Source organism: Orcinus orca, chromosome 1 (assembly GCF_937001465.1).
Source record: "Orcinus orca chromosome 1, mOrcOrc1.1, whole genome shotgun sequence".
NCBI lineage: Eukaryota > Metazoa > Chordata > Mammalia > Artiodactyla > Delphinidae > Orcinus > Orcinus orca.
The window spans coordinates 46,871,361-46,895,097 of record NC_064559.1 but is presented as its reverse complement, the minus strand read 5'-3'; the positions used below and the strand labels follow the sequence as shown (position 1 = coordinate 46,895,097).

The 23,737-nt window shown below is 35.6% G+C and overlaps 1 protein-coding gene across 5 annotated transcripts in view; it reads right to left on the bottom strand.

Moving 5' to 3' along the window:
- The window catches only part of EDEM3 (ER degradation enhancing alpha-mannosidase like protein 3), a 97,937-nt gene extending 74,538 nt beyond the window's left edge, over positions 1-23,399 (bottom strand). For 2 of the 5 annotated variants that reach the window (XM_049700572.1, XM_004275225.3), the window contains exons 1-5: positions 23,021-23,399; positions 18,439-18,484; positions 5,069-5,169; positions 4,498-4,537; positions 96-208 (exon numbers count right to left, since the gene is read on the bottom strand). In XM_049700572.1, coding sequence (XP_049556529.1) covers positions 96-208; positions 4,498-4,537; positions 5,069-5,169; positions 18,439-18,484; positions 23,021-23,181 — 461 coding nt within the window. In that variant the 5' untranslated portion in view covers positions 23,182-23,399. The remainder of the gene's footprint in view (positions 1-95; positions 209-4,497; positions 4,538-5,068; positions 5,170-18,438; positions 18,485-23,020) is intronic. The other 3 variants (XM_049700544.1, XM_033437969.2, XM_049700598.1) reach the window with 2 other exon arrangements.
- Positions 23,400-23,737: the final 338 nt, after the last annotated feature.

Sequence of the window (23,737 nt, the reverse complement as noted above, 5' to 3'; positions counted from 1 at the left end):
AAGAAATTTCTTGCTTTATTACCATCAAGAAATAAAGAGTGTACCCTTGGCTTTTCTGTTATTAAAATTAGAGCTTTAGTGTCTCACATACTTACCCAAGAACTCTGATGTTTGTTTCAAAGACTGATACAACTACATCATTATCTAAATTAACATCTCTTAAAACTTTTCTCACCGCATCTTCAAATTCTTTAGTTTTATTTAATACCTAGGAGAAGAAAATTATTGAAAACAAAGTCTTTTTTGACCAAGACATAGAGAAATACCCTCAAAATGAGCTGCTAATAGCAAGTTAATACCTTAAGACTCTAAAAAGTAACACATACAAAAAACTTTTCTCTTAAACCTATTATAAAAATGTGATACTATCGAAAACTGAAAAAAATTAAATGCTTATTTATATTGCAAGGAATCTTTATTTAGACACACTTCTTTTTTTAGGCACACTGAAATATCACTAGGACTTTAAAACAATCATCATCCAAACTGTTAGCTGGTGTGTATGATCCATGACTTAGAGCTACAAGAGGTGAGCTCTACTGGGATTTGGCTTCCAAGTCAAAACAAAACAAAACAAAAACCGCCCTATTCACCAAACATCATTTAAAAAGTTGCTTAGTCTCAGAAGAAAGCACATCCTTCAACTGATCCTAAATCATACACCACTTGCCGTCTTCACCCCATGGATGCCGCAGCCCCTAACTAAGGAGGCAGTGCAATGTTGGGGTCAAGACCAAGCCCTGATTTGAATTGTGCTTCTTACTTCTATCTCTGAGCCTATTCCTTCATCTACAAAAAGAGGGAACACCTACTCTCATAGGTTTGTTTTCCTAAATGAGGTAATGTATGTAAAGTACTTTTAGTAGAGCACCTGACTTAGTTAAGTGCTTGATATCATTACTATTATTACCATTATTACCATAAGGGTCTACAATCCTAAGTTAAGAACTCTGGATGCTTGCAATGAGCTCCATGAAGGGAGGGTGGGGGGGGGTGGGGGGGGGTCACTGTCATTACACAGGTTGCTTTAATTTTTCAGTCTAAATTAAGGCTGCACAAGTAGATGTTACTTAGATCCCAGGTCCATTAAAAGTGGTTTCCCTTTACTTGACTGTTTAATCTTTTTGTTTGATAATATTTTATAGTGCTTTCTCACTTGATTTGATACTTCACTAAAAATTCTAATTTAGGTATTAAACATTCCATAAGAGCGTCTGACTAAAATTCAAGTAAAATTTAGGGTAAGCCTTGAGTAAAATATAATACAAAACCTGATTTTAAACTGAGTGCTTTCCCTTCTTAATCTCAAAGTCCATGTAAATTCTGCAGCCACAAATGCAGATGCGCACAGCCCTCTATCACTTCTAGAAGGAAACACAACTGTTCTACTCCCTCCTTACACACACACCCCTTCTTAGTATCATTTTGTTCATTTTATTCTTCCAAAGTCTATCTCCCGAGAACTGTTCCCAAGAATAGTACCAACGCTATTTGTTTCAAAGGAGAATAAAAATGGGAAGAGAGTTCTTTGTCCATAATTAGCTAAAAATTCATTCTAACATCTCCATTAGCTGATGAGTTTCTTAAGCACCTAGCTGATAACAAAGAACAAATTCAGGTCTCTTCCCTTCCCCCATTATCTTTAATTTGTTCAATATCTTTCTTTCTGTAGATTTCATGGCCATGTTGAATTTAGTGGTAAATTTAAAGTTTTAGTGCTTGACTTCATTACAATCAATAGAAACTAGATGGCTAGAATTATGAACAAGAGTTTAAATTGAAAGATCAAACTTGACAAGAGAAGTTCTACTTTACATATTATGGTATGACCAAAATAAAAACAATAAGGTTGCATCCTGTCCCAAGTGATATGTCCTCTAAGATTTTCAAATAAACAAACCACAAATCAAAAAATGATCACAGGGGCTTCCCTGGTGGCGCAGTGGTTGAGAATCTGCCTGCTAATGCAGGGGACACAGGTTCGAGCCCTGGTCTGGGAGGATCCCACATGTCGCAGAGCAACTAGGCCCGTGAGCCACAAATACTGAGCCTGCGCGTCTGGAGACTGTGCTCCACAACAAGAGAGGCCGCGATAGTGAGAGGCCCGCGCACCGTGATGAAGAGTGGCCCCCGCTTGCCACAACTAGAGAAAGCCCTTGCACAGAAACGAAGACCCAACACAGCAAAAATTAATTAATAAAATCCTATACCCAACATCTAAAAAAAAAAGATCACAAAGTAAATTAGAAATATTAATAGTTGTATTGATAAAATGTACAAGATAACTTTCCTTCTAAACGTAGGAAACAACTTCCAAACTACTTTAATTTCTTCTACTACTTCTGTTTAAATAGCTATCTATTGATAGATATCTTAGATATCTAATCTAGGTCCTTCTGAAGTGAAAACAGGGGCCCAGAGAAGCTAAATAATTTGGCCAAGGTCACATATCAATATTAGGTGATCACTTCTTGGTACTCCCGGCTACAAGGAGTTAGAACTCAAGTTACACCAAACATTACTGAAAGTGTGGTCCACGGACCAGCAGCAACAGCACCACCAAGTGGCAACTTACTAGAAACACATGTACTTGGGTCCCATTTTCAGTCTACTGGATCACAATCTGCATTTTATTTTAGCAAGATCCCCAGATGACTTGTAGTACACTGAAGTTTAAAAAGCACTGCATTATTACACAGTGGTTCTCAAAGTTTAGCATACGTTAGAATCATCTGGAAGCTTGTTAAAAAAACAGACTGCTGGGCCGTACTCCCAGACTTTCTGATTCAATAATGTCTGGGATGAGGCCCTACAATTTGCATGTCTAACTAGCTGCCAAGTGATGCTGATGCTGGTGGTGCTGGAATCATATTTTGAGAACCAATGTCGAAGTGGTATAACTTCAAAGCAGAACAGAACCTTTATAATAATGGCTGCTCTGTTAGAGACCAATAGGTTTCTAAATATAGGAAAGTTAGGCAGCCTAGAAACACATTTTCTCCTTCATTTCTGATAAAAATTTTAAAAACACAGAGAATATCTGAGGTCGATGTTCATAAAAATCAGTAAGAGCTTACAGAGAGATGATGGAGAACCTACTGTATATAAGGATAAAGCCAAGATGACAGTATGAGAAACAAACTTAAGTCCACCTATGGTCTTTCCTAATACACAGCTACTGCTCCTCGCTCACCCTACCATATCAAGATCGAGCTGATGTGCATCATCCAGCTATACTTATAAATAAATAACACCACTTAGCTTCTCCCAGGGTGGTAATTTGTGCCTCCTGGGATACTTGTTTATCTTTTTCTCTTCTATTACAGCAGAACACTATACCAAAAATAAGACCACTAAACCAAAAATAAGGTACACAATATTCTCTCTCATTCTCATAGCCATTATAACATGGTTCACACATTCCTTTAATCTCTGAAAAATGAAGTCACAACTTTCAAAACCCTGATACAGCTAAAAAGGTCTAAACAACCACGGTCTTCTCAACAAAAAAGGTCTTCTCAACCATGGCTGAATTTTATAAGCAAGAAGAAGCTTTAGAGGAATAAATAATAATGCCCAGTCCCACTCCAGGAAAATTAAATCAGAGTAACTTGGGAGAGAAGTATATTTTTTAAAACTTCACAGGTAATATTTCCAAGGTGCTGATATAGTTGACAGTCTCTGGTTAAAAAAGAAAAAGAAAAAAGAATCACCCAGTGAAAGAAGAATGTAGAATCAATACTGGGAAGAAAAGCCAGGTTCTGAAAAATTTCTGCCACCACAAAGGTTTTTTGTCTTTTTAAAAAAATATTAATCAATACTTCAGACATTAACTCAAAGTTGAGAACTATGCCTTAAGGAAAATCCTGAAACAAGCCTAATTTTTATACCATAAATGATCTGAGAGTGAAGAACTAGAAAGATACTACCTTTAGAAATCATGACATCTGGAATTCAATCATTCCCCTCTGCCATCACAAACTGTCCCCAACTAGAATTAATTTAAATGATTTTGTATCCCATGAGGTTTAAAAGGAGTGCCAAGTAGTGATCACTTGGTGCTAAAAATCACTTCTGATAAAAAATTTAATTTTTAATGAACATAACACATAAGAATTCTAATTTAACAATTGTAGTATGATTGTGGCACGTCTTTCTGGAACAAGAATATCAAGGGCATCTTCTAGAATTACTTTCTTCCAATATCATCAACCTCCTTGTCCAAAGGGAAACAACCTTCCTGATTAAGGGGCCATCACATAAACTGACAATACCTATAAATTATTTGAGTATCTCCATGATTCTACATAATTTCACTTGACATTCACATGACGTTATCAATTCAAGAGTGTGAAAGATTTATTTAGAAGCAAAGATCAAATCATCTTAAATTCTGAAGGCTTCTACTTCAGACTTACTGTGTAACGATTATATTCGTAATACTTGAGTGCACATATTAAGAAATATATAAAATAATTCAAGAAGAATCAAACCTACCACAAGAGTGTCCAAAGAATCAATCAGTGTCAGGGAAAATCTAAGAAACAAGTATAGTAAGATATACATTAGAATTCTGAATATCTTATCCATGAATGTATAAGCAGACATATCTACATGCTACTGACTGGAAGCTTCCATTAACTAGGACTTCCATGCATCTACAGTACCGTGTAACTTGTAAAACACTGAAAGAACCTGAAAAGCCTTAACATCACATTTATGTTCAGCATAACTACATATCTTTCAAAATGAACAGAAATATTCATTAGCTCTTTTAAAAGCAAATAAAAATACTAAAGCATCAACATCTTATAACACATCAGTGACTTTAATACATTCTAAAAGTTACATCCATCTTAACAAACTACTCAACTTTTCACTGATCTAAGAGGTAAACTGATTAATATTTTAAAAAAGGTAACAGAAAGGAATAAAGGAACTTAATGTAATACTTAAAGCAGTCTTTGAAATTTAACCAATCCCCAGATATACAACTGCACACTGCCTCTGAGATGTCTTAAGACTTGGGAACTCTCAGATGCCATGCCATCCCTTTGTTAATACTCACTTTCCCAAGGCATCATCAACATCACCCCGACTTGGCTCTTGGCCTCTAACTCGACCTCTGCAGGTCAAAGGCATGAGTTCATCAGCTGGGTACGCATGTTCCTGCAAGGAAAATCTCAGTGAGTCACTAAGGAAAACAAGAGAAAGCACCCATCATTTAGAGAACACAACTTTTCACAGGTTTTTTTTTTTTTAAGTAAAATAAAAGTTAATCAAAAATTCTACTATCCTTACAGTGTATGGAACCTTAAAAGAAAAAAAAAACTTTTTAGCTATAAATACAATACATGCTTGGAAAAAAAATACAGGAAAATATTTCTTTGAAAATCTGACAATCCGTTTCCCCTCCACCCAATCTCACTCCCCAGAGATAATTACTGTTACAATTGGCATTTATCCTTCCAGATTTATCCACACACACTGAAATACATGCACATATATCACTGAAAAATTTCATTTACAAATAGGCACTCATGCCATATGCATACACTGTCCTAAAATTTGTTTACTTAAATCACTATGGGGTTTTCCATGCTGGAATTTTACAGATGTATTTTATTCTTTTTAATAACTGCAAAGTGATAATTTAATATTAGTTAGTATTATTGAGTACTTATGTTCTAAGCACTGTTCTATATACTTTATTTATCACACAACCCTCTGAAACAGATTCAATTATTTCCATTTTATAGATGAGAAAACTGAGGCCCAGAAAAGTTAAGTAAGCCTATGTTATGCAACTAGCAAATGATGGATCCAGAATTCGAACCTGGCAACCTGACTCCAGAGCCTATACACTTACTTCATAGTACTTGCTCCTCATATTCTATTCCAAAGAATGAATATGCTAAAATTTATTTATTTATTCCTCTATTGATGAATGTGCAGGTTGAACTCAATTTTTCACTGTATAAAAAATGCTTCAATAAACAGCTATATGCCCATGTCTTTTGTACATATGCTTGTATTTCTATGGATTAAATCCCTAAAGCCAGACCCAATGGGTCGAAGGTATGGATATTTAATTTTTGATAGCTACTATCAAACTGAAGACACCGATTTACACTCCTACAATACTCTAACATAGGAGATGATCAATAGTTTACATTTTGCCAATAGCGTGGATAAAAAATGGTATCTCAAGTTTCATTATTGAGGATAAATATCTTTTTGTATTAGCCATTGCTATTTCTTTTTTTGAAATGTCTGTTTATACCCTTTGTTCATTTTCTATTGGTTGTCTTATTAGCCAAGAGACTCCTTATACACTGTTATACACAGTAAGCATTTTTCTCCCGTCTTTCATTTGGCTTTTAACTTTGTTTATGGTACTTTTTACTTTAAGCTTTATATATGTAGTTATATCTATTAGTCTCTTTCTTCATAGTTTCTAAATTTCAGGTATGGTTAAGAAGGCTATCTTGAGTCTCTGAAAACAGTACTCTTATAATTTTATTTTTATTACGTCTAGATATTTACTCCACCTGGAATCTAATCTTGTTTATGATGTGAAATAGGGATGTAACTGTATTTGTTCCCCCAAATAGCCAATTTCTTACATATCACCTTTTAAAATATTCATCCTTTCCTTAATTGCTTGAAATACAGCTTATTAGTTCAAAAGTGTCTACACAAACATACAGTTGTGTAGCCTCTACTTTGTTCCACAAACCTACTTCCTGCTTCAAAACCATTATCTTAATCATTCTATCTTTGCAACATGCCTTGCTACTTGGTTAAGCAGTTCACTCCCCTCAATTATTTTCTTCTAAATTTTCTTAATGACTTTTTCAAGTTTACTCTTCTGGATAACTTTAAAATTTCCTTAAAATTCCATTGAGAGTTTAATTGGAAGAACTTAAATTGGGGAGAATTGATATCTTTACCAATTAAATCTTCCAATCTAGGAATACTACATCAATGTATTAATTCAGATCTTCTTTTATGAATTCAGTTTCCTCATATAGGTCTCACATATTTCTTAATATTTCTTAATAGGTGCTTTTTTATTGAAATAGGTTGATGTACAAAATTATGTCAGTTTCAGATGTACAACAGTGATTCAACTAATAGGCACTTTATAGTCTGGCATACTATTGAATAGATTTTTTTAATGAATGATCATGACACAGTATCTCTAGTCTAGGTGATAATGAAGCACATGCAAGAATCCTCCCTCCTGTCTACTACACACAGTGAAATGTTGTATAAATTTTTAAAATTCTTTTTAATACATAGCTGAGCTTGAGAATGAGGAAAGAAATGTTCAAGTACTAAAGCTGAATAGCTGAGTGTAGAAGGTGAAGCTGCACTGACCACAACATGGGCATTAGGAATAAAAAGACAGGCCTTAGTGGGAAATACGTTAATGCCCAAAGGGTATGAGATTTGATGCTGTTGGCCCTGCATGCATGGCCATAAGCCAGTGAAGTAGGTTCTTTAAGTTGGGTAGTTGCTTCAATGAAACTGGACTAGAATATCTCCACCTACTGGTTGAGGGTCTTAACAGAAAAGGAGGGAAATAAGAAAAACCTGCTGAAGTTTGTATTTTCTTCACCAGGGGAGTGTCCCTAAAAGATTCTTCTAAAATTAATAAAATGTGACTATGAGAAACATTTAGAAGCTAGAATCACTGTATTTACATATTTCAACTTTAGACAATATTTACTGACTACTTGACAAGAATAATAGGATTAATATACTCATACCTTTCCCCAATTCAACTCAGGATTTTTATCAATTATATTATTATAGGCAGTTTTCACTTTGCATGTTTTCACTATACACTTAAAAATTGAGATCCACAATTTACTTAAATAAACTCTCAAAAACATAGTTCAAATCTCAGGTACCACTGTATTATTAAGGAATTGCACAGAATGCAAACTTTGATGCTTGTTCTTCAATCCACAGATCACTATGTAAATAATCAGTGATCAATCACACAACTCCTTTCAAAGTGGAATTAGTGACTGATCACTGTGTATCTATTGTTTAGTTCACAGACAGCAAGCATGAAGTTATGTGCCTCCTTGTCACCTAGTGATAATCCTACATGACAGTTTGACAATTTATAAAAATAAACAATCAAAAGAGGAAATTAACCAACGAGGATGGAAGTTCACAAAGAAATGAAAAGTGATAACACTGTAAGTGAAATTCAAATTGAACATAAAAGGGGTTATAGAAGAAACAGCTGACCATGGAATGTTGATACTGCTGCCATTCAAACAGCATCTAGATATGCAGCCAGAGGAATTTAGTGAAGGCCAAATTATCCACGTAGATGAAAAAACTGGTTGTGACATAAAAGGATAAAGACATTGCAGAGGAAAATATTGCCTGCAGAAAACTCCCCATTAAAGGAATTCCCAGAGATATTTCATGACACAGAGGGCAAAGGATAAAATTTTTGAAGCTGATCCAAATATTGAAATTTTTATACCTTCTACACAAGGTATAGCAGAGATGTATGGTCCATATCTTGAGTTATACAATGAGAAGGCAAGCAAGGCAAGCACTGTTCTAACTTAGTGAAGTTTTTGCAAAGAAATAACATTTTAAATTTCAAAGTCTCTAATATTTTGAATTATGGTATACTAAATAATAGTTTCAGCTATTTAAAAAATTTCTCTGTACATTTATATTCATCAGAAAGAAAATTTTTAATGTTTGACAAAGATTTTAAAAGGTTTATAACGTTTGTATTCTGGTCTGGAACTATAATTCCCACAGTTGCTAGTGTTAGAATTCTACTTAAATGGAGTCAACACACACCATTTTTCTTTGGCTTCTCCATTCTTGAGTTTTTATTTTGATTCATCTCTTGGTTGCCTGAACTTTGTTCTCATGTAAGTTATTTTTGTTTAGTTATTTTAAAATAGTGTCATCAGTACTGTTATTTTTCTGGTCCTTCTGGGTTAGGCTGGCTCTTGCCTTATACCTGAAGAACAATCTGAATGGTTATAAAATGCCTGCAACATGTGTTCTTTGCTTCAGAAATTTGAAAATACTATTCCACAACCTTCTTGTTCATTAAGTATCACCTTGGCAAAGTTTCTAAGACTAGTCTGATCTTTTGTACCTTGAAGATGACTTGTTCCTCCTATACCTGTATGTCCACGTAATTCTTAATTCTTAAAATTCAGCAAAAATATTCCTGATTCCCAATGTCCAACTCTATCCTACTGCCTCTCACTAAACTCGATTATCTAGATTCCAAACTCACAGCACATTAGCAGCAGAAAAACAGAACAGAGGTCAGGAACACTAAACACATGGTGAACACAAAGGGAAAGATCAAAAATAATTTTTTTAAATTAAAGGGCTTCCCTGGTGGTGCAGTGGTTAAGAATCCGCCTGCCGATGTGGGGGACACGGGTTCGAGCCCTGGTCCAGGAAGATCCCACATGCCACGGAGCACCTAGGCCCATGTGCCACAACTGCTGAGCCTGCGCTCTAGAGCCCACGTGCCTACAGCCCGTGCTCTGCGACAAGAGAAGCCACCACAATGAGAAGCCCGCACACCACAACGAGGAATAGCCCCCACTCGCCGTGACTAGAGAAAACCTGTGCGCAGCAACAAAGACCCAATGCAGCCAAAAATAAATTAATTAAAATTTTTTTTAAATTAAAGTAGACTAAATACAAAAAGCACCGCAGACTGCAATCCTTCAGGTATTTTAAAAAGTTTTGTGCTCTACAATGATTTATTTCCTGAGGAAAGGATTCCAGGCAACAAATGTTTTGATATAATTAGAATCCACATGCAGCTACTAAATTCTGAATTCAATATTTCATAATATTAATACTATATATATATTTTTAGTATAAATTCCTAATTACTTTTACATGTGTCTTTTAGATGTCAAGTTCCTAACTACTTTTTCAGTTAATTCCAATAGAACCGTGATTTATCAGAATACACAATGTTCTTATTGCTTTATAGTTTTGTTTTTGTTTTTAACATCTTTATTGGAGTATAATTGCTTTACAATGGTGTGTTAGTTTCTGCTTTATAACAAAGTGAATCAGTTATACATATACATATGTTCCCATATCTCCTCCCTCTTGCGTCTCCCTCCCACCCTCCCTATCCCACCTGCTTTATAGTTTTATATCTAACACATATAAACAACACTTAGAAGTAACTCAAGATAAGTAATATTTTTTAAAACTTGCTGATATATTTTGCAAGGTACTTTGTAAGAGATCATTCAAATGTTAATCTGATTGTAAAGAGCGCTTGACTTTTTAAACCGCTGCTTATAAAGCTTAATACTACTACTTTTACGGTTTTGCAAAACACTCACAAACATACACAAACACCTTTGTCTGAAATAAACTCAAACCCGAAGCTCATCCAGGTAAGAAAAATATTAATAGCAACTGCAAACCAGAATAATCAAATAAGGGAGTTTTGAACCAGGTGTAAAAATACTTTATGTCCCTGTTTCAACATTAACGATAGAAACAAAACCACAGCCTTTTCTTTGGGTTAACCACAAAGCTAACTACAGTTGGTTTGCATAAATTCAGAGAAATGCATACATGGCACATAAACAGCTGTATTACACTTCAAACATCCTGGCTATTTGAGGTTACAGTAATGCCTTCTCTTCACAATGTATTGCCAAGACAAAGGATAAGAAATTCATACTGCTATGACTCAGAGCCAGAAAAAAAAAAACCTTTAAAAATTATCACTCAAAATAAAACTCAGGTGATAAAAGAGTCCTATATCAATTAAGTAGAACAGGTGCCTAGCTAAAAGTAAGAGCAAAAACATAAAATAAAACAAAACATAGTAGACTCTCCACATCAGATTCTAAATTTACTGCCACTTTGATACAACTTTGCTTCAAAACACTCAAATCAAAGTGGCATCCAAAACTGACTTTTTAGTAAAACCAATTCCAAAAACTAGGCAAAGGGAAGAGACTTTATTCTACTAATAAGACAAAAGTATTATTTATAATAGTGAGTTATTGAAGATATCAAATCTATTTAATTTCCCATAAAGTTACATACATTTCAAATGGTTTATTCCAGATCCTTATTGTTAAACACCTCCCTCCTTGAGGCAGGTAAGGTATTCCTTCCTAAAATAAAAACTAAATGATACTTAATAAAAGATAGATGTATCATATATTGATAGCATATGCTAATTACTGATTGAACTTGCATAATTTCTCAGTTCTCTTTTCACTCCAAGTCAAATTTTCCTTTTTCCTTTTGTTCACTATTTATACTCACTTATTAAACCATTTTTCAGGTGTTAAGGATTCCATTTATCTAAACTATTAAATTATTAATACTTCTACATTGAACATATGATCCTTGGAGGTAACATATTTTCTGGAATGTTTCTCAGCGCTGAGGAGAAATAAGTAACAAAACTGCAGTTGTCTCATAAAATTTTAAATTAATCACAACAGAGTAGAGTGTTAGCATGCTTTAAAAGTTTCTAATCAAAATACGATGAGAACAAAAGTTTCCAAATTCTTCAATATATGTTAATCAATTTGGTTTTGATCAATGATAAAATTAATTGAACTTATGAAATAATATTATATGAAATAAATGATAATAAATAATGTTATAATGAAATAAAGTCCTGCTACCAACAGATTGTTTTAGGAAGATTGTTATCAATAATGCAGAAAAAGCATTTGACATAAGTCAATAAATACCCTGTGATGATGAAAATTCTCAGCAAACTAGAAATAGAAAGGAACTTAATATAGAGCATCTACGAAAAACCTACAGCCAATATCATACTTAACAGTGAAAGGCTAACTGCTTTCTCCATAAGATTAGGAATGAGACAAGGATCTCACCACTTCTTTTCAACATAATACTGTAAGTCCTAGCCACTGCTATAATAAGAAATAAAAGGCACATAGTTTGGAGGAAGGAAGAACGAAAAGTCTTTGTTTGCAGACGACATGATTGACCATGTGGGAAATCCTAAGGAATCTACCAAAAAAGCTACTAGAAATAAGTGAATTTAGCAAGGATCTAAGGTTATCAGAAAAAAGTTGTATTTCTGTATAACATGGACAATTGGAAATTAAAATTTGAAAAACTACCATTTACAATTACATAAAAAATGTGAAATAATTATGAATAAATTTAACAAAAGATATGCAAGACCTGTACACTGGAAAGTACAAACCATTGCTAACATTAAGAACTAAATAAATGGACAGAGACATCATGTTCATGGATTGAAAGACTTGATACTGTTAAGAAGTCAATCTCTCCAAATTGATCTATAGATTTCAACATAATCCCAATCAATAGCTCAATAGGCTTTTTTTTTGTAGAAATTGACAACGTGATTCTAAAATTTACATGGAAATACAAAGAACCTAAAATATTCAAAACAATTTTGAAAAAGAACAAAGCTGAAAGACTTACATTGCCTGATTTCAGGACTTAATATCACGTAACTCAAGACAGGGTGATATTGATGTACAAATAGATATTTACCAGTGGAAATAAATACAGAGTCTACAAACAGATCCATGCATATACAGCTAATTGATTTTACAAATGTGCCAAAGTAATTCAGTGAGGCAAGGAAATACTTTTTTCAACAAATAGTGCTGGAATAATTGGATATCCACATAGAAAAAAAATATATATAAAGAAACCTTTACCTCACATCATATATACAAACATTAACTCAAAATGGGTAATAGATCTCATTGAAAAAGCTAAAATTATAAAACAGCTAGAAGAAAACAAGAAAATCTTTGTGACCCTGGGCTAGGCAAATATTTTTTTAGGTAGGCTATAAAAGAGATGAATCATAAAAGAAAAAGGATAAATTGGACTTGGTCACAATTTAAAACATTTGCACTTCAAAAGACATTAAGAAATTAAAAGGCAAAGTACAGACGGGGAGAAAATACCTGCAAAACACATATGTGATAAAGGACTGATATCCAGAAAATATATATCTCTTATGACTCAGTTATAACAGGACAAATGACCTGATTTTAAAATGGCAAGAGATCTGAACAGATGTTTCACCAAAAAAAGATTTACTAAGCACATGGAAAGATTTTCAACATCATTAGTCATCAGAAAAAAATCAAATTAAAATCACAACAAAATACCACTACACACCCACTAGAATGGCTAAAATTAAAAAGACTGAAAATACATAGTGTTGGAGAAGGTGTGGAGCAACTAAAATTCTTATAATTGCTTGTGTGGAATGCAAAATGTTACAGTCACTTTAGAAAAGTTTGGCAGTTTCTTATAAAAAGTTAAACTTAACCTTCCCATATGACCTAGCAATCCCATTCCTAAGTATGAAAATGTATGTCCACATAAAAATTTGCATTCACAGGTTCACAGCAGTCTTTTAGTAATAGCCAAAGACCAGAAACAAGCTAAATATTTATCAACTGGTGAATGAATAAATAAACTGTGTTCTATCAAATCAACGAATACTACTGAGCAATAAATAGGAACTACAATATCTCCAACAACATGGACAAATCTCAAAAACAGCACGCTACAGGAAAGAATGTGAACCAAAACACTACATACATATTTTAAGATGCCACTGATATGAAATCCTAGAAAAGGGAAAACTAGTGACAAAGAGCCAATCACAATGGTTGCTAGAGGTCAGAGGTGGAGAAAAGGAACTGACTGCATAGGAGCATGAGGAAGCTTTTTGGGGTGATGGAAATGTTCTAGATCATAAATGTGGTGGTGGTTAAACAACTATATACAACTGTCTGACTCAGAACCATGCATTTGAAATTGGAAATCTTTTTCTCTATAAATTCTACCTAAATAAATAGAAAGACCTGGTTCTATTAAAATCCTACATGGAGTATCAGAGTGTGACTTAAAAAAACAAAAACTATGAGAGGATACTAGAGAATTTCTTAAGTCATTTTGGCAGATTTTTAGGATGTTCTATAAGTAGAGGCCAAGGAACAATGGTTAATAAAAGGTAGTCCTACAATCGTCTATGCAAAAAAATGTACATACATTTATATCTTCCCTCCTCCCAACTATTAATATCACTTCTAAACTACTTTATTTACAGAAGTACTCTTTTTGATGAAGAAACTATCAAAAAGAAACATTAGGTACACAGTTTCAAAAAGGAAATATGAAAGAGTTCTAGAGATGGATGGTGATATTTACACAACAATGTGAATGTAATTAATGCCATAGGACTGTACACTTAAAAAGGGTTAAAATGGTAAATTTTATGTTATGTATATTTTACCACAATAAAAAATGTTTTTATAAAATTAGAAAAAAATAATTCTAAGAAAACTTACATAAATCTAGAAATCCACAAGAAAGTTACATTTTAAAACAGTTCCTTGGGGCTTCCCTGGTGGCGCAGTGGTTCAGAGTCCGCCTGCCGATGCAGGGGACGCGGGTTCGTGCCCCCGGTCCGGGAAGATCCCACATGCCGCGGAGCGGCTGGGCCCGTGAGTCATGGCCGCTGAGCCGGCGCGTCCGGAGCCTGTGCTCCGCAACGGGAGAGGCCACAACAGTGAGAGGCCCGTGTACCGCAAAAAAAAAAAAAGAAAAAAAAAAAAAACAGTTCCTTTTATTTAAATGATAAAGACTGATCTCTTTCTCTGATCTGTGCACTCACAAAATCAAGCTTAAAAGTGGTTATTGGTATGATGCTACTAGTTAAAGGAAACTGTGCTTACCAACGATTTTAGAGTTTATTTATAATGTTTAGGGCTCTACCAAAGTAGTTTCTGCTTTAACAGTGAATAATTGAATTATCTACAGTAGACAGGAAAAACATTACAAGACAAAGATCAGATCAGAGAGCTCAGATCCAAAATGGTTATTTGGTGGCCTAAATACATGTATTTTGTCATCTAAATTAATCTGCAAACAAACCTCAGTACAAATACTAAAAACATGCTAATAGAAGCCCTAAAGTAGCTGTGGTCTAAGGTAAATAAGGTCACTCAAGAACTGCCAAAACAAACATCTAATTTCATGCTATTTGGGGAAAAGAGAAAGCCATCTGTGCAATTCATTGTGGATAAACTGCAGTCTAATTGGGGCTAGAGATCTGTCAAGTACAGTTGTTACGATTGTCGGTACTTATGCTATTAATTGATAAAATCAGAAAATTCCTGGATGTAACACCAAGAGATGGTAGAGATGCAGTAATCTACCTAAGGCTGGCAGGGCATTGTTATTGAAAAACAGCATTAATAGAACCTGGGGAGTCATTAAAAAAAAAAAAAAGCTCAAAGGCTGCATGCCTAGAACAAGGAAAGAATGAGTGTGTTTGAAGAAAGTTCTATGCACAATCTGGGGAATGAGTTCTGAGTTAAAGCCTCGACAAATTTTAGGAGGGCAATTTCAATCTCAGGTAGAGAATGAATTACTAGTAGCAGTGATGGTAGCAGCAGCAGTTGGTAGCAGTAAACTCTTACACAGTGCTTCCTATTTGCTGGACACAAGTTCTAAGCACTTTAATTGTATTAACTTGTTTAATCCTTACAACAACATTGTGAGGCAGGTGAACCATTTTAGAGAGATGAAGAAATAGGTTCAGGGAGATTTGGTAACTTTCCCATTGTAACCCAGCTGGTAGGTGGCAGAGCCACCTCAGGGTGTCCTGCTTCATTTCCAGAGTTCTTGCTCTTAATCTTTGGAAAATAACAGTGTTTTCCCGGGAACCAAGAAAGTTAAAAGGAATTGCTGTAATTGTATACTAGACTGGAGAGAAATATTTTTAAAAACTAGTAAGAAATGAAAAGTTTTCAACATTTATTAAATGCCTACCATGTGCCAGGCATTTTACATTTTAGCATACTAGGCAACTGACTACACCAAAGTAAACAGAGTTATAGATCCCCAAATTTACCATTAACTTGTATTTTTAATAAAATTTACTAAATGATTTCTTTGATTTTAAAAGGCAAAGATATATCACAATAATCAAATGCAAAAAAAAAAATCTGATTACACCTTCACAAGAATTCAATTCAGTTCTTTCAAAACCAAAAAACCAAAACATAAGACATTTATGCACCAGGCATGATGCTAGCTAGGCACAGGCACAGAAGATGAATTTATTAAAAATTAAAGAAAATGGTCTCTTGTTCTCAAAAATCCTAGAATCTACAATAATCCTTTGTATTTATCCCCATTTTACATAGGAAGACACTGCTCAGGGGGATTAAATGATCTGTTTAGGGTCCAAGCTAAATAGCTGAGATAGGATTTGAACTCAAACCCGTCTCACTATAAAACCTATATACACTTTTACTCTACAGCAAGCTAACAGTGTTTCTGAGTATAGGAACTAGAAAAAATTTTCAGCTGACTTCATATAACAAGTACAGGGCACCTGGTCTCTGTTTAATATTTTAGAACTGTTTCATGTTAGTTGAGAACTTGAAAAGGGGAAGTGTGAATTCTAGACTAAATCTTGGGTTACAAACCTCACATAAATTGAGCATAGCACAAGTACATTGCAAGAGTCACTCATGTTGTAAAACAGTTGAATATTTTAAAATACATATTGCAGTAGACTGCAGATGGGTGTGACTCCACTGGAAAAATGGAGAGGGGTGTTAATTCCAGGAGTTTCCAGTCTTTGGAATTGAAATCCCTCTCTTTTAGATCTTGTAGGCAGGTAGGTATAATAGAAAGTTACCCAGTTAGGGTCCAATAAATAGGAATTGGACCAGGAAGTCCTCTGAGGGCTGCCCTTGGTAGCTGCTCTGTCAGAAACCCATTTCTATAGTAGGAAAAAATGTACTGATATAACTTTCAGCTGTTTACCTAATAAGGAACAAGATGTTAAAGATACCATGCTTTACAAAGAGAGGACCCTATTCAGAGTGAGATGTATTGAATTAATCCAGCTGTACACCACTGCATTCAACTTTGGAACGAAAAGTACGCATTTATGACATGGCTTAGTTTGAGGGTGTATCCTGGACCCACTTGGCCGCCTTAAAACTACTAGCTTAGGTTTGTTAAATTATGCTTTGCCCAAACTGAATTAACCAGGGATAAATGATTTTGAAAGAAATGTTAAGGGAATGGCTGAGTCTTGAGAAATGAATTCAAAACTGTGTTTTCAACATGGTTAAAAATACCTGAAACTTCATCTCCATCATGTCCTAAAAACATTTAAGAACTCAGTATGTACTCTTAAAAACTGTACAGTATAAAAGGGAATAAGAATTATCAAATATAAGACATGTTTAAAAAATACAAAGATGCATAAAAGCATATGTACTTACATGTTCATAAAGATAATGTCAATATATAAAGATTTTTGGGTAACAGAAAAATAGACTCAGAATCAGTTGAAAAATTCTTAAAGCAGAATCAATTAAAGTTAGTTCTCTGCCAAACTTTTCCCAACTACATTTTATAGGCCTTAATCATAAAAGAAGATCTGCTGACATAACAAGGCATAAGAAGTAATTCTCAGAACAATTTGATTAAACTCTTCAAAATTACACAAATTTACATGTAAAATTATGTCTTGAACTCTAAAATTTGCTGGCTAGTTATCTTTTAAAAATTATTAGCACTATGTTTTTGCAGTTTAAGATCATTTTATTGAGTGGCAAGAGGTGGCCAGGGCGGGGGAGCAGCTACAGATGTCCTTCCCCACCTCCTACCGCTGTACTATAGGGGGATTAAATTTTTAATTGTGGTTCAAAACATGTAACAGAAAATTTACCATCTTTAAGTGTAAGTTTAGCAGCGTTAAGTATATTCACCATGGCGCAACAGGTCTCCAGAACTTTTTCATCTTGTAAAACTGAACTTGCTACTTCATCTCAAGTGAGCACTAAGACATTTTAAAACAATATGGATCAGCATATCTAGAAAGCAAAATATATTCAAATCAAGGCATACTGTGAGGATATAATTTGGACAGAAACTAGGTGACAGTTTGACTCTCTTAAGCAATTGTTTTTTTCAGAGTGAATAAAGTAATTTTGTAAATAGTTTTTTTTTTAATTAAGAGAATCATTTTCCTTAAGGCCAGAGATAACATCTTATTCATGTTTACATCCACCTTAACTATATATTTAATAAACACTGTTGATAGCATCAAAGGAAACTATTTAAATACAAAGTTTCATAATCTAATTCAATTTATTCTTACCTATTCAATAAATTGGTTCTCTAAGAACCAATATCAGGAATACTCTGTTAGCCTATGTTTGTACTATTTTTTAAAAACTTCCTTTAAAAAAATTAATAACAATTTTTTTAAAGGAAATAAAACTTATTAATTCAGGTTTTAAAATTCCCAGTTGACTGTGCTCACATAATAATCAGCTCTCATAAATAGTATATAAAGATAAGCTTTCTACTTACCATGTAGTTACCGTAAGCATGATCAAACATTTCCAGTACTTGATTCCTAATTTTAAAAGAGCAGAAATGGGAAAAAGTTAAGTATATTCTATTTATTGTCTTTCAAAAAGTTAATGCTCCTTCATAAACTTATACCAATAAAAAACAAAAGAAAAATTTAGTTAGGAAGGAACATAAAAAGGGTCAGGAAATACACCTATGTTAGTAGACAAGCTTTCATGAATCACGCAGAGATGAGCCAAACTTTTCCTATTCTAGCAATTTATGTAAAAGTCATTTTATAATATTTCCTAAGAAAACTGCTGAATGATACATGCCATGCAGAGAGAAGAAAATCTGATGATGAAAAACAATTACCTCTTAACAAGATTATTTAACATAAATGTCTTGAGAGGGGAAAATATTGAAGAGACCCAAAAGAAATAATTGTTACCATTTATTGCTTATACTATACATTCTACCAAAAGAAAGGAGTTGGTGTGTGTATTGCTATGAAATAACGATACTCTATGAAGCCTCTGCCTTTCCCCTTAAATGAATAAGATCACTAATGCCTAGTTTAACACATTTCTGTTAATGCTTGTCGTATTTCCAAAAGATACATTTTATGATGTACCTTTGGCTCCTTTAAAAAACTCTGTCAAAAGTCAAATAAACAATATTCACCCCTGATATGAGAAAACTAATCCTCGAAAAGAGATCTGTGTATTTTGGCTAACTCTGTTTCTCAAAATCCCCAAAATGACTGTGTAAAATGTAAATTTCTGATCCCCACACCAGATTTACTAAGTCAAAACCTGCAAAATTGGGACCAAGGAATCAGTCTTTCAATTAAACACTCAAACTGGGGGAGTGAGGGTTATAGGAAAAACTGCAAAAAATGTTATGGCCAGGAAAGGCCAAGTCTCTCAATAATTAGCAGAAGAAAAATATTTTAATAATCTTTTATTAATTCTTACTATTATTCCCAAAGTTCCAATCACTAATGGCAAGAATTGAAGAGAATATTAAGAGAATATTAAATATTAAAGTATATTTTTACTTTACCTCCGGTTATATTGCAATTATCATTTTAAAAATTGTAATCATGGATGATGAAATGCTGGTAATAATATAGCTAGCAGACAGAAAAGGACTTACTTCCAGATCCTGGCTATAATAACCAGCAGAATCAAGTACACTCAAACTTGTGAACTGAACAAGCTAAGTCCTGACAACTTTTTACAAATAATAATCATTTAAAAACACCTAATCATTAACAAGGTGATAAGTCACTTTGCCAAAACACTAATTCTTTATATGTTTATATGTATGATAGAATATGGATCAAGTTATCTCAGAAAATTACAGAGTATCTCAAAAAATCCTTCTAGACTTTTTTTTTATTATATTGCAGGTGATAAAGAGCTCTCAAATTAGCTAATAAACAAACAAAAAAAAGGAGCTAAATTTTCCCTTCAAGCACTGATATCAATAAATGGAATATGGAAATTCTTTTTTCCTTCCCCTGAAACAGAATACAAAATTATTGTCAAGAAGTAAATTTCTGTAACTGGTAATAGTAGTGCCTAGACACGTGTATTACAGGTAACATAAGCTTTAACTTGTGAACCCAACTTTGCAAGCATTCAAGCTTCAAGACTATGAATAAATCACGACTGCAAACAAGGACACATTATTTTCCAATCCTTACACTTATGTAGAACATGCTCATCAAATTTCACAACAAATACTTCAAAGTGGAGGTATTTAATATCCAGTTGAGCTCTCTCTCTTTCCTAATTACACATATAAGTCCTAACACTCATTTAAATACAGAATGGTAGAATAATTACTATATTATACAGAGATTTTTTTTTCTATAAGGTTTTATATCTATTCAACAACTGGATAAAAATGTATTGGAAATTAGATCTATAAATCAGCTTTTTCTATAGTTACATTGCTTGCCAACATGCTACAGAAATTGAACTGTTTTATACTTCATTTTTTAAGTAAAAACATTAACAACTTTTGTAACATTTAAAAAACAAAAAATGAATTCCAGGAAGTATAAGACTACATATAACCAGGTAAATAATTCCATAAACTATAAACTGCAAGCAACCGAGCAATTGCTATTACTATTCATGATAATTTCAGTCTTTATCATCAGTTTAGTTTGGGCGGGGGGTAGGGAAAGGGATAGGCATTTTCTGTTTTTTATCATAAATCATTATTTGGATTTTCAAAAAAAATTGTACAGGTAAACCTAATAAATCATAGTTCCGTTTCCTGAAAATTCCTGGATGAGAAAGCAGTCAAGCAATGTGTATTTGTGGTTTGTAGCTATAGACTCTTATTCTACTCTTACCCTAGAGTAAGGCAATCTAAATTAACAAGCCTAAATAATTGTAACTTCACTTTCATAAATGATCTCAAAATTTGAGCTGAAATCTCAAGCCAATTTGGTTGGAGCTCTACAGTTAAAAATTTATTTTGGTCAAAAATGAGTTATCCAATGACTTTTCTTCAAACAAACATTTTTAACAAAAAAAGGAGAAACGGGAGTCGTGATCAAATAAAAATACTTGCTGTCCTTAACAGACTTGAAGCTTCTCTCTCCAAGTCTTATAGAAGTGTAGCAGAGTGGAGTGAGCACAGGCTCTGAAGTCATACAGACCCGGGTTTGAATACTGGCTCCACCATTTACTTAGCTCTGTAACGTTGAACAAGTCAACCTTGAGTCTCAATTTCCTCATCTGCAAAATGGGGATCGCATCCACCTCATTAAGAAGTAGAGAGGATTACAGAGATAGTATATGTAAAGTGCCTGGCACAGAGTAGGGTATTCAGTAAAGCAGTTATCAGTGATACATTAAATTCACAAAGAGAAAATTTAAGACACTTTATTAGAGTTTACTGGTAATTTTGTTTTGATAACTGACACTTTAAATTTTCCAACAAGTGTCTTTTATTGCTGTTTTATTTAAAAACTAAGACGGGCTTCCCTGGTGGCGCAGTGGTTGAGAGTCCACCTGCCGATGCAGGGGACACGGGTTCGTGCCCGTGTCCGGGAAGATCCCACATGCCGCGGAGCGGCTGGACCCGTGAGCCATGGCCGCTGAGCCTGCGCGTCCGGAGCCTGTGCTCCGCAGCGGGAGAGGCCACAACAGCGAGAGGCCCGCGTACAGCAAAAAAAAAAAAAAAAAAAAAAAACTAAGACAAGACTCTTGCAACAATTTAAACAATATGGAAGTCTGTATATGTCGATAAAATAAAACCTGATGGTTTGACCTCACCTCCATTGTAACTCTGGGAGGTAGTCATCTTTCCATGTTTTTCTGAGCTTAAGCAATTTCTTCTCCGTTTTTTTGTTTTTTTTAAACATGGGATACTACAGATAGTATTCTACAGCTTACATCTTTTTGGCCTTGGGAGTATATTCTGGGTAGCCTTCCAACGACCTAACTCCTCCTTAGTATCTGAATATTATTCCGTAATATGGATGCTCCAAGGAACAGCTCTGTTCTTTCAAAATGCAAATCCCTGTACACCTATCTCTACTTTAATAGTGCTTTTATTTCTGTAGGATAGATTCCCTGAGATGGGATTAATGAATCAAAGAATACATACAATTTAAATTTTAGGAGACTGTCAATAAATTACAGCAATTTACACTCCCACCAAGTTTCTTCTCACACCTCAACTATCCAGTCAGTACTCCATCCATGTATTGTGTTTTGTATTTACCAACCTGATGGCAAAACACCCAGCTATTTCATTGTTTTAGTCTGCATCTCTCACATTTATGAGGTTGAGTAACTTCATGTTTATTGACCATTTGCATTTCCTCTTGTGTGAATTAACTCTTCACGCCCTTTGCCCATTTTCTACTGGTTCTTGGCTTTTTCCTTATTCATTTGTGGGACCTGGTGTGTATTAGGAACACTTACTCTAAATTAAATGCTGTACATATAACGGATGATTTTATGACTTTCAAGACTGATAAAACTACTTTGAGTAAAGTGAATAGGTATATTTAATTGAGGCTTTTGAATACTACCATCAAATATTGTTCTACTATGAAAATGCAGTGCAAAAAACCACTGCAAGGAAATGGTAAAATGTGTAAAGTTCAAGTTCCAATGAACGCCCCCTATTCCGTAACAGGTGTAAACATGATTTCCTTAACTGCTGTGAGATCAGCAACATTTCCCACCTGGGAGCTCACTTGTGCAAGAAATCTAACCACGTCTCTGATGAAAGGCAACCTCGGAACTCTCGCGCGCAGGGAAACGGTGTGTAGCCCCCTTCACGGGCCAGTGACATGGCAGCCGCGTTGACACACCGCGGCTGGCCTTAAGGAGCCTGCACGTGTCACACACGGCCCGGGCGACACCCCGACAGTCCCGCGAGGTAGCATCGCGGGCGGCGACCCCCACTTTCCCGGACCCTGTCCACCCCGCCAGGGTTCTTTCGAGGCAACAGCCGTCCCAATCGCGACAGGAGAGGCCACTGGGCGCCCGGGTCGCAATGACAGGCACCTCGCCCGTGGTCAGCCTCACGAGGAAACCCACCCCAGGCTTCCAAGCACCCTTACCCAAGCTTCTGTTTCTCCTCCCTACTCATGGGCGAGGCCCCCGCCGTCCACACGGACGTGGCCGACACCAGGCAGAGCGCGGCCGTCGCCGCCACCAGGCTCCATGGCGCTCGCTGGGGGACCGAGTACCCAAAGCCCCGGCCGCCGCCGGCTTCGCTCATGGCCCCGCGGTTCCGCGCACGCGCAGCTGCTACGCCCGGCCGGTGGGACACATTGCCGGACGCCGGTGGCAAAGGAGCTGCGAGCCGTGTCGAGGCCGGGATGCGGAGGAACGCGAGCGGCCGCCGTCGCCGACCTGCTTCCCGAAGCCACTGAGCCGGTCCCCAGCGCCAGCGCTGCCACCGCCGCCACCGCCCTCCGCTCTCAGCAGCCCAGAGCGCCTCCCCCAGCTTTCCGGTGTCGTAGTCTAGGAAACCACCTCCCCAAACGCTACTTCCGGGTAGGGCCCAAGACGCTGAGCCTCAAGGCCAATGGGGGCCGGATAGGAGAGGGGCTGGCCCGGGGGAAAGGAGAGAGCATTGGCTGGGAGAAGTGAGACGTGGACAAAAGGCGGGACCGGGGAGGGACCTTTCGCCTCGGCCATCCTCCGACCCGTGAACTTGAGGCCTGAAAACTACCGCTCCCAGCGTGCACTGCTTCCTCCGCGGCTCTCTCGCAATCCGACTTCACCGGGCTAAATTTCCACTCTGGGTGGGCGCGCTGCACCCTGTGACGTGT